This window comes from Ixodes scapularis, unplaced genomic scaffold (genome assembly GCF_016920785.2).
Source record: "Ixodes scapularis isolate PalLabHiFi unplaced genomic scaffold, ASM1692078v2 PGA_scaffold9__187_contigs__length_104089568, whole genome shotgun sequence".
Lineage (NCBI taxonomy): Eukaryota > Metazoa > Arthropoda > Arachnida > Ixodida > Ixodidae > Ixodes > Ixodes scapularis.
The window spans coordinates 82,730,893-82,743,139 of NW_024609884.1; the positions used below are offsets into that span (position 1 = coordinate 82,730,893).

The 12,247-nt window shown below is 42.1% G+C and overlaps 2 protein-coding genes across 2 annotated transcripts in view; one reads left to right on the forward strand and one right to left on the reverse strand.

Annotated features, from left to right (window-relative positions):
* LOC115315266 (angiopoietin-related protein 7-like) overlaps positions 1–8,762 on the forward strand; it is a 101,531-nt gene extending 92,769 nt beyond the window's left edge. Inside the window, exons 3-5 of the mRNA XM_040220360.1 lie at positions 1,367–1,472; positions 2,500–2,670; positions 8,440–8,762. Of these exons, the coding sequence (XP_040076294.1) occupies positions 1,367–1,472; positions 2,500–2,670; positions 8,440–8,762 (600 nt within the window). The remainder of the gene's footprint in view (positions 1–1,366; positions 1,473–2,499; positions 2,671–8,439) is intronic.
* Positions 8,763–10,175: 1,413 nt separating this feature from the next.
* LOC121833808 lies at positions 10,176–11,579 on the reverse strand (the record flags this gene model as incomplete). The annotated part of the gene is made up of 2 exons (XM_042287454.1): positions 11,570–11,579; positions 10,176–11,416 (listed from the first exon to the last, which is right to left on the reverse strand). Coding segments are annotated over exons 1-2 (1,251 nt in total), but the record flags the coding sequence as incomplete, so codon positions are not given.
* Positions 11,580–12,247: the final 668 nt, after the last annotated feature.

The following is a 12,247-nucleotide window of genomic DNA, read 5'->3' on the forward strand; positions in this document are numbered from 1 at the left end:
ACTGACGTCTAACCCCTGGTTAGCTCAGTTGGTAGAGCGCTCCACTTGTAATAGAGAGGTCCCGGATTCCATACCCGGACCAGGCGGATTTTTTCGGTCGCGCACCAGTCACCTAGCTGTGTTTGGAGATTTGTGTTTGTCCTTTGTCCCTGTTGTTCCCCTTCTCCAGGAATTATTTTAATTATTTTCATGTTCCATGAGTTTGCACGGTATGCTTGTTAGTGAAATTGGTCTAAATTTGTTGAGACAATAGGTGTTACCTGACTCGTGCAGAGGAACCACCTTCCCCACCTTCTAGTCGTTCGGGAGCGTACAGATTCCAATGACTGTACACAAATCTTTGATAATATTATAGAAGAATACACTTCGATGTTGTTCGAAAATTTGGGATTAATGCCGTTTGCACCTGGAGAAGAGGCAAGCTTCATATTTCTGGTTAATTTGCATATACCTGCCCAGTCAATAACTATTGGATTCATCGGGAAGAAATCATGAACCGGAATATCGGAAATTACAGCCGGTGTAATGTTAACAAAGGACAATAAAAATACAGAGTTTAAAACAACACACAACTCTCCCTAGGAACGACCAGTTCGCTTTCAGTAGTAAGCTCAATCAGTTTCTTTTCATTTCCGTTCACCACGTGCCAAACTTTGGGTAGATTGGTTTCCAGTAGCGATGGGAGGGTTTGATTAAAAAACGCAATTTTGGCGACGGTCAAAACACGCGCGTACTCTTCTTCTGCACGACGATAAGCTGTCCATGCACCCTTCTTTGGTCATAGATAGCTTGGCCCGTCGAAAAAGACTCTTTTCCTTGTTCAGTAATTGTTTCAATGATGGCGTAAACCAAGGTGACTGCGAGCTTCTAATTTTACGAAGGGGTAATGCCTGTGTCATACGGGCAACTTGAATGCCCTTTACAACGAATGACATTTGAGCGGACGGCCAATCAGCGCGCGACACTCCGGGCGTAGCGCATTCCACGCGCGAAAGATTGCGAGCTGATTCGCCGATCACGCAAATGTCATTCGTTGTAAATGGCATTCGATTTGCCCGTGTGGCCCGGGTATTAGACACGACTACAACCAGAGTGCTGACTAAACTATGAACTTTGAGTCGCCTCCACTGACGGTGTCCAACCGACCCGGGATATGCCGCTCGAATATATATTTAAGCGTCAAGGTAAGTGCCCCAGAACCGAAGACCGTCATTGCCAGACGACTTCAACGTGTCTGTGTGCTTCCCCGAATCGGGCGGGCGAGAAGCGGATGGTTTTTAACTTAAATATCAAAAATACATTTTACTAAGCATAAAGAAGCCGGAAGCAAGCTTACTTTCGCGCTTACTTTTCAATCCGATTCCAGATAATCCAACGTCGGTCTTGGGACGAAGAGGATGAAGACAAATTCGAGAAATCCGAAAAAGAATATGAGGAAGGATTTTACGGAGGCGTATCTTCGTACTGGATAGGCAAGTTATATCAATCATTGTGTATTTGCTTCTTCGAAAATGCCACCAGCAGATGATAACGAAAACATGCCTAGAATCCCGGCAAACTCCTGTGAACGGAGGTTACATCCACATGTTTCAAGGTGTCAGGTGCCATCGTGACATCACGTCACATGGTAACACGCGATGTGGTAAACCTTCCCGCTGAATTTAGCTTGGAACATATAACGTCCGTCCCGTCGTATCTGTCAGTTACGTTACATGTTTCTCTACAGTCACCCCCAAACAAAACAAAAAAAAAGTCTTAAAAACATATTGCGTTAACAAAAAAAAAAATAAAAAAACAGGTTTTTGAATTAAACAGAAAATAGCAAACGTAGAATCGTATTTTACGAGAATTTTCATCTTGATCATGAGCACAAACAATTATAGAACAATGATTATAGAACTATTATATGCTCTCACTGCTTTAGGAGCGTATCATTATATGTGAAGTATCGTGCATTGAAGAAACAGGTTAATCGCTCTACTTTTAGTAAAATATTTTTTTCTTCCGAATGAACTTTCTATAAATTGGTTTGATCTGTGATTGTAGTCAATGCCAGGTCAGTAAAGTCAATAAAGTCAGCGAGACTTTGCCAACGATTGCGGGCTTTTAGACTCAAAACGAGATGCTGATTCCTGCAGCTTTATTAACTTTACTGACGCCAGGCCAGTAAAGTTAGCGGTGATTTCCGGTTAGAAATTTTATGCTGATTTCTGCAGCTTATGTTACAAGCGAGCTTAGGCCTTGCATCAGTCATAAAGTAATCCATGGCAAGAAGAGTTTTGAGCTATACTTCGTTTCAGCTTCGGTCCAGACGCAGCCAAAGCTACCAGCGCGAGCTCCGGGCTTTCAGCATCCCTGCCAAGCACGCGCGCTCGTGCAGTGCAAGCCCTGTTCTGGACATCGGCTGCGTCTGGACCGAAGCTGAAACGAAGTATAGTTTTATCTTGGAGGGTGTGTTGGTGTTTTATTCGTAAACGTATTTTTTACTTCTCACTAAAGGGAATGAAAATATTCATGCCCTCACGACCCATCCAAATAACGGACAAGTTCTCAGAATCGAACTGACAAAGCAGAATAAAGAAAAAATTATTGTAAGCTACGGTAAATTTCAAGTCGGTTCCCAAAGCGACGGCTACATGCTGACCTACGATGGTTACTGGAGCCCTAATGGTAAATGTCGACATTTTCATCATGCCTCTCGCATCGTCTGCAGTGCTGCGTTATTCGTTTGGTGCTGGAACTTTAGAAAGACGTTGTGCGTGAGGTTAGATACAAATTAAAAATTTAACACCTTACCTGAATGGCTTAGTTAGGATCCATGGTGTGAGCTTTAGTAATACTAGCGTGAACCGCGTCTGTCAGTGCTGGGTTAAGGAAGGGAGCTAAGCAGGCTGCAGCCGAGGGCCCAATTTCTAAATGTAGAGGAGGGGGAATCCTTAATTTAATGTGTTTAAATGTAACCAAAGATAATTGTACGAGGAGCCAGGGCTTTGTTATGAAGCAATTTCGTTTAGTTCAAGTTACACTGCAAGGGATTCAAATGCAGGGACTTGCCACCTTGCTGCATTTGCTGATGGGTAAACGCGGAGACTTTTAGCCTAGTTTTCTCTTCATCACTGGTACCTAAATGGTGACGGGAAAGGCGCTTCTTATCACCTTGTCTGAGCAAGAGCTGATTGCGCTGAAAGAAAAGCTCATGGCACTCTTCGAAAGACACAACCAGATGCGCGTCATTCCGCCAGTTGCGACCTCTGATCTCTACTTTGTTAAAATATACAAGTACTCGTACACACGTAGAAAAAAGGTAATAAAATGATTGTAACTGCAGCAGTTGATGGCCCGCTATGACCGATACCACTTTACTAGTTGTTTCACATCAGACACGAAACAGCAGGATTCAACGTGCTTGTAAAGAAAATGCCTAAATATCTAAACTCGCTAACCTCCTTAAAAACAATCTCATCAACGTCGTGTCTTAAAACTAAAGGTGGTTTCGTGTTGACTATCACACATAGACTTCTCTAAGATGATTTTTTTTCACTTTTCATTTCATTTTACTAAACACATGCAGAAAGGATTTATTAAGTAGCTGTAATAATAACTAAAACGTCGTCCTTATACAAAGCGCAATAATAATAATAATAATAATAATGACTTTATTTTCAGTGCCCAAAAACAACCTCAGCGGTCTTCACTTTGGTGCACCTGTTAAATCCTAGAAACACGTTGGTATATTACCATCACCCAAAAACAAATAAACAAACAAAATGTTATCAGTAAATTACAAGGTTATTCAACTGATGGCGGTACAATGAAATGGATGTACAGAAATCGAGGTGCTTTGGAGCAATGCTGTTGTATAATGTCTGAATCCGAGAAAGCGGTGAAGTACAACAAGGTGAACGTACATCAAAGCATACGGGATGTCTAGTATGGCGTAATTTAACATGAAAATTAACTTTGCTGAGCATTGATGGCGAATCAATTACACTATTCACAACCTTATGCAAAAATACAAAATCATTAATCGTTCGCCTTTCAGACAAGAGTGTAAGCGAAAATGACCTAAGTATGTATTCATAGTCATAATAACAGCGCCTTTCAAAGTACCTATCGTAAACAATACGAATCAATCTTTTTTGAACATTTTCGATGGTCAAGGCCTGTGCCCTAGATATTGAGTTCCATATTACCGAGGCAAATTCCAAACGTGACCTAACTAAATATTTGTAAAGATGTAACAAACAATGAGGCCTCCTGAAATTCTTCGACAAACGTGATATGATTCCCAGAACTCTCATAGAACTTCCTACCACAAAAGATACATGATTTCTAAAAGACAAGGCACTATCAACGTACACGCCAAGATCCTTCACACACAGTACACGTTCAATTGGCATGATATCAAGATGATAAGTAAAACTGAAAGGCACATGGCGTCGGCACAAGGATAGGACCTTTGTTTTTGCAGGATTAAGCAATAATAGATTTTGTTCACACCACTGAAAAATGAGGGACACATCACGCTGTAGGATCTCGCAGTCCACAGGAGAGTGAATCATTCTAAACAACTTGATATCATCAGCAAAAAGTAACAACTGGGAACTCTGGACACAAGATACTATATCATTTATAAATATCAAAAACAAGAGAGGGCCCAGGATTGACCCCTGTGGAACACCTGACGTTGAAAAGTAACTATGGGAATAACTATCAACAACGCGAACAGAGTTCAAACGGAGTGACAGGTAACTCTGGAACCACTGACATAACTCTGGGGATAGACCATATAAAAATAATTTATGCAAGAGTAATTTGTGACTGACCTTATCAAAAGCTTTAGTCATATCAAAGTATATTGTGTCTACCTGCCCCCTATTTGTAACAAATGGAGCGCAAAAATCAAGAAAAGTACACAAATTAGTCTGGACAGACCTACCACTCAGGAACCCATGCTGCAAAGGTGTTAATTTTTGACGGAAATAAAAGAGCATCCGGGTATGTACAACAATCTCGAAAACCTTAGAAAACCCACAGAGCAGAGAAACAGGACGATAATTCGTAACAACCGAGGCATCACCACTCTTTAAAATCGGAACAATAACTGATTTCTTCCAAAGAGATGGAAAGACCCCAGAACTAAGCGAAAGATTAAATATGTGCTTTAAAATGGGAATAAACAAATCACCGCATCCTTTGATTATAAAACTCGGTATACCATCAACACCACTTGAAAACTTTGGTTTTAATTTTCTTATCGCTTCCGCAATTTCGACATGATCCACTTGTACGGAATGCAAGAAGTCATGACAGCTCATCTTATCGTCACCAGGCTGGAAAGACCCGTGGCAGCTAGTGTAACATTTGCTAAAATAATCGGCAAAAATATTTGCAACGTCATCAGGCGACGAATGATAGGCCGGTGTGTGCACTACATCATCACGTAAACAGATGCCTCGACTTGCATCGCGCGTGTGGTGTTTTACAAACTGCCAGAACTTTTTTGGTCGACGAATCAAGCTATTCTCAACGCTATCGAGGTGAAAACGTTTATCACGCTTGAACAATTTTTTTGCTAAAGCACGATATATGCTAAATTTGGTGTACCAAAGTGTATAACCAGTATTTTTGAAGAGTCTGAAAATGTTCTTTTTTGCGCAGGTATACTTTAAGTTCTTGCGAAAACCAGTTAGGATAGATGGAAATTTTGTTTATGTTTTTAGGCACAAAGCTATCGATAGCATCTTTAGTAACTGAGGTAAGCGTCTCGCTAACGCGATCGACATCCGACATAGCAAGAACATTGCTCCAGTCAAAATTCTCGATAGATCTATAAACACTCATATAATCACCTTTCGAAAAGCAATAATTTGATGGCATACACGATACTCGTGACCTGAAGGGAAGATAAAACTGGACAATAAAAGGTGGATGAAAAACATCGATCTGTACAAGGGGATCGAAGGCAGGACTCAAGTTTAAAATCGGTATATTCGAAAGAGCAAGATCAAGAATATTTCCTACGCTATTTTTTATCGTATTGTGCTGTTCGAGCCCGCAGAAGTTTATAAAAGATAATAACGAAGATGCTTTGTTAGTTGTGATGCTGTTGCTATTCACATTTTGAAGTGCCCAGTCAACACCTGGTAAATTAAAGTCTCCATATATTTGCACACGATACTTATCAAATTAATTTGTTTTCTGATTGCCTCAAAATGCTCCGCCTCAAAAAGAGGCGGAAAATAATACGTACCCAAAAGATAATTAAAACCGTCACTTGCATTAATTTCCACCCATACACATTCCGAGTAAGATTCAAGGTCAAACCTTCTATGCGAGGCAACAGAGACTTCACAGGCAATCAAAACACCACCGCCTAGCTTCTGCCCTGTACAAGAATAGTCTCTATCTCGGCGATATACATTGAATTTCGGACTGAAGTAATTAGTGTCTGGTAAACTATTGCAAAGCCACGTTTCAGAAAGACAAAAAATATTGTGCGGAGAACCTACCAAATTTGACATAAACTCGGCAGCCTTCGTACGTAAGCCTCTTACATTCTGATAGAAAACACTAACCTTCTGGGCCATTTCCACTATCTACCTCGCTAACAGGGTGAACACGAGAGCTGTCAAGTCGGCCAAAAAACTGATGAAAAATGCTGCCCTCTGGCCACACTTCAGGATTGTTGATAGCATTAAACATCATCCGGAGAAGGACGGATTTTATCCGGAATGTTACCTATCATATCGTTAATACATAAAAGGGAAATAAAAAAGGCCCTAACACAGATTCCGGCGAGACACCTAAGCTAGGCAACATTTCCAAAGAGGCAGCCTCCTAAGTAAAACCAATAATCAAGTCGAGTAACAAAAAATTTGGCAAAGCTTCGCAAACTTCTATGGCTGCATGGTATACGTAATGATCAGTATAATTTTAGAATGAAGAGACACACAGATTTCCACCCTCCGGCCCCTGATTGGCTCTACCGAAATTAAGGAGTTCACATACACTCGGACAACGCATTGAGTGTATGTTCTACTTTTAAGCGGTCCAGCTTTTTTATCAGCTGTAATGCCAGCCATGCGGACAGAGAAAAATAAAATGCGATCAACGAATGAACATGTCCCCCTGGCATAAGCGTACATAACGAGCCGGGAGTTCGGATACTCGACTTCTTACCCAAGACTTTTGCTTCGAGAACACGGATCAGCCGTCTGCATGTCTGAGTACGGAAAACAGACTCTCCCGTAGCATGAGGAGGGCTCTGGGATTGTCCGAAGTGATCAGCTAGGTGGCCGGAAGTTGCGGCCGTTACTTCCGACGTTACTTCCGAAAGACTGTACAAAAGTCTAAAACGCTATATGTCACCGAAACTAAAGCTAGTGTGGAGGCGAGCTGGTTCAATGCTGACTTGTCAACCCAAGAGCGGGGGAAAACGTAACGGACAGCACAAAGCTTTAATTTGGAGCTTTGTTTTTGTCCGTCCCGTTTTTCCTCCGTTTCTGGAATGTCACTATAGGCGAAATGTGTAGGCGTGCTGCCTATATGTTGTATTGGTGGAACACTTGATTTCAACCACCTTTTGTCCAAACCGCGTTGATATTTGAGGTAAAATAAAATGTGTCAATCAATCAATCAATAAATCAAGCACTCAATAAACCAATCAATCAATCAATAAAAGTCTTTTTGCGCCAAACACTAAATGGTGAAGCGTAGGAGCGGCGCCAGTTAATGTATTTGAAGTCCAAGGCTTCCTTTTACCGTTCTATTTGCAAACTATTTGCGATTCTAAGCATCCCGAGTTCTTTGACCACACACAGCTTTTCTGATTGGAAACGATGAATTGAAAATTGTTGCGGACGTGGATACACTGTCAAATACCCTACCTCTATGACGCTTAACTGCTCCAGCCTCCAAGTGTCGATGCAATGTTCCCTTGTTCTCAGTATAGCGGTATTTACCAGCAATGCATGTGACTAATTGGCACGATAAGTCGGGAAATAAACTAATAATTGTTGATTAACTTTTTTATTAGTGAAAGTAAACATGGTTTCCATTAAAAACTTAGAAATCGCAAATGTAAATCTTTTCATGCATATTTTCGCACCGCCGTGCCTCGCGCCTGCTGCACGAACGGTAACTTTGGCAGATCCCCGGATTTCCCACGCGTGCATAAAGTATTTCTAAAGTCGACTGATTTAGTAGTAGCTAAAAAAGTAAAATAGTAAATATTAGTTAATTACCATACTTATCGCAACGATTATCCCCCTGCTTTATGTCCCCCTGGCCGTATATAACTCACCTGCATAGACCCCAATAATGCAGCATTCACAATTTTTTGTTTTTGTTTCTTTAAACGTGTAAAACTTTAAGCAGCCTGTTTAGCAGTGTTACAGTGGTCACCCTCATTGAGTCCTTTACATTGTGTTTGCGCAGGTACTGAATACGACGGCCTGGCGTTCCACAACAGAACCAAGTTTTCCGTCATGAAACAGAACGAGAGGGTAGACAGTTGCTCAAAATCACGAAGAAGTGGTGGCTGGTGGTATCCGCCTTTTGGTTGCCTCTTTTCGAATCTTAATGGGCGTAAATTCAAAAGTAGTGTTCCGCAAAATAACATGGGCCATGGTATTACCTGGTACAAAATAGGCGATATGAGTTCCCTCCAAGACGTCTACGAAAGTGTGGAGATGAAGGTCAGGGATGCCGATTATAAATTCTGCACGGGCGAAATGGCCACTATGTTCTCTTACACCTAATGTCCGTAGTAGTGCAAAAAGAACTAACTCGAGCCGAAGTTTTCATTCACCTGTGAGTTTCTCGCTTTCTTAATTTTATCTGCGAACATAAAAAAATAACATATGAATAAAATACTACTTCTGAAACACAAGAGGCTTGTCACGACACTCCCGGCTCTTGCTCAGGTTCACCCCAAAATTATGTGGCTCTGCCCAACTAGAGGGTACCTTTCCATTGCCAGATGAGATTCGAGCCAAATTTCAAAAGTGCCGTACAACATGTGTTCATACAGCGGCATTTGGAGTTATTAGGAAGTTTTCGTAGACCGTTTTCGCCGTCACGGCAATGCCCTCCGCAACCCGCTACAAAACCCGGAACTCTACAGTCAAGGCTACCGGCGCGCAGGCGCAGTAGCAACTTCTTCGTTGCGGAGGGCTTAGCGGAGGGGGAAACGCGGTCTACGAAAACTCCTTATTTGCGCATGTTCTCGACGGCAACGTGGTCCACGCTGCGTTATTTATGACTTGCGGTTTTTGACGTGGACCACGCACTAGTGAAGACCTAACATTTATTACCACGATTCTTAATTAAATAGCAGAATATTTGACTTAAAATAGCGTCTGGTGTCTATTGTACAGGGGACGTCAGGGGGAATGCAGCACGGCTGACAACCTGTGATTTACAGCGATAAGACAGTGATAGCTGTTAGTGGGACACTTCGTGGTTTTGCGCTGTCTAATGCGCTCCATATCGATGCGGGCCATTTCCGGCACTATGCCAAAAACATTCCATGGACCGCTGATGACGAGGTAACAAGCAAGAAAGAGAACATCCATGGCCATGCTAGGTAGCAAGATAGCATGCATGGTTAGTGAAACAGTCCCCGCCGGGCATCCGGCGGGGGCTGTTTCATCCGGTAACTCGCTTGCAAAAACTTAGATCCGGTAACTCGCTTGCAAAAACGGGCGATACGATTTATAACATTTTCGAAAAACACTAACCCTAGTAGACCGCTTTTCCAATCGCTAAACGTGTTGCCATTTAGTTGTATTTACAAATTAAAAATAGCTCAAACAGTTCGTAAAATCATAGAGTCTAATAATCCCCTCTCTTTGAACATATTTCAATTCAATTCAATGTTTATTTAATGAGATGAAGATTTTAGCCCCATACTTTGGGGCCGGCTACTTCAATGCTAGTAATGGGGTAAAGTATGATATGATATGTTCAATAATTATGAAATCTGGGCATAATGAATAACAAAGTAAACTATGAACGTGCTGCGTTGATATCACAAGCAAGTGCACTTTGAGAAGTACGATATGTACAGTATTATACAGTGGTATAAAATATGTGCAATTAAATCCTGCTATACCAGTAACTCGTAATCATTGAACTTAATATTTGGCTTCTATCTTTGAGTCCTTCAGAAATGCAGTTAGTGAGGCTAATGCACGCTTTTGTTTCTTTAAGTCGGGCCAAGGGCCTAGAACTTTGGCGAGAGAAAATGGACGATTGTCGAGTATCCCGAGACTAATCCGTAAGCGGGCGCGCCACTGATCATATCTCGGACAGTCCATGATTAAATGCTCGACGTCTTCGACCGGGTTGTCGCACTTGCAACTCGGTGTCTCTACTTGTTTTATCCGGTGAAGGAAGCTTCCCGTGTATGCTACCTGAAGTCGTAGGCGATGGATAAGAGTGTCGATTGACCTGGCTGAATAGGTGTACACTGGGCAACGGAGGTCCGGATCGATTAGACGGATCAGGCTGTCTTGTGGGATGCTGCTAAGCCATTCATCGTGAGACATTCGCTCACGTAGTCGACGGATGTATCTTTTGGCGTCGCTCTTTGTGAAAGGTGTAAGGTGGACGTTGTTGCTTGAATGGGCTGCGGTAGCCAATTGGTCAGCTTGGTGATTTCCTGAAACTCCGGTATGCCCGGGGACCCACTGTAGCTGAACAGTGTTGCCAAATTCGGTGGCATCAGAGAGTTCTAAGTAAATTCTGTGTACAAGGAAGTTGTGTTCACTACGACTATTCATAGTCTTAATAGATTGCAAAGCTGCCTTTGAATCAGTACATATTACCCAAGAATTCGCTGCCGAGTTGTTTTTTATGTACGTTGCAGCCGCGAGTAAAGCATGTAATTCCGCAGTGGTTGAGGAAGTAGGATGCGATAGTCGAAAGGATGACCAATGGTTAAAATCAGGCACAACAAAGGCTGATGTCGATCCGTCTTCAGTGGTTGATCCGTCAGTATACACGTGGATGTCATCTTTATATTTTTCTTCCAGATGTGAAAGAGTCAATGTTCTTGCAATCTGTGTGTTAACTGATGTTTTTGTTTGCATGCCTGGAATGTCCATGCTGATCTCCAGTAAAGGTAGCGTCCAGGGTGGTTTACAGATCTCTTGAATCCAGTTAGGTTGTTCGGGAATCCATAATGGAAGAGAATTCAATGTGGAAAGAAAGTTTGTCCCTTTGCGAGTAAAAATATCATTGAACAGAGGCCGCGTGGAGAGTCGAAAGAAATTACGACATATCTCCGGTGTTCTTAGAATATGTATAGTCGGCTCTCTTGCCGTAACGAGTACAAGCCCGCTGGATGTTGATCGCGGTAAACCTAGGCATACTCTTAAGCTTCTTGCTAGCATGTAGGTAAGGCGAGACTCTGATGTCCGGGAAAGTCCGTTTAACACCGGAATGGAATATGCAATCGCTTGTCGTATTAGCGCCGTGTGGAATGAGAGCATCGCATCTATTGATGCTCCCCATCTTGCCCCCGCAATGCAGCGAAATACATTAATCACACAATTAATTCTACTCTCTAACATGTCTAAATGTTTGGACCAAGATAGAGATTGATCTATAATTACGCCAAGAAATCTATAGGATTTAACCCTTTGAATTGATGCTCCGTTGAGATCTAGCCTAAGCCCAGGGAGTTTCTTTCTTGTAAATGGCAGAAATGCTGATTTCGCGGCAGAGAGTTCCATTCCTCGTTCTTTTAGAAATCTAAAAGTGGTGTCTAAGCCCGTTTGTAACTTATTCTTTAGGATATCGCGAGATGAACCAGAGATCCATATACATATGTCATCCGCATAGATCGATATTTTTAAAGGTGATTCAAATTTCTGCGGTAGCTGTGCCATTACTGCATTGAAAAGAGTAGGGCTCAGCACGCTGCCTTGGGGTACTCCATGGTGTATTTCATGTCTCATGCTGTCCCCATCGTTGGTTTTTACTATTATGTTCCTACAATAAAGAAATTCTTTTATCCACCGAAGCATCCGTCCACGTACTCCAAGCCGTACGAGTCCTTCAATAACGTGAGCATGGCTAACAGTGTCGAATGCTCGACGTATATCTAGGAAGAGTGCAACTGTAAAGTTTCCATTGTTGCTTTCGTGTTCAACGGATGTGGTGAGATCTAAAATGCCATCCATTTTGCACCTTCGAGGGCGAAATCCTGTTATCTCTTCGGGGAACGCTTCACTTGTTT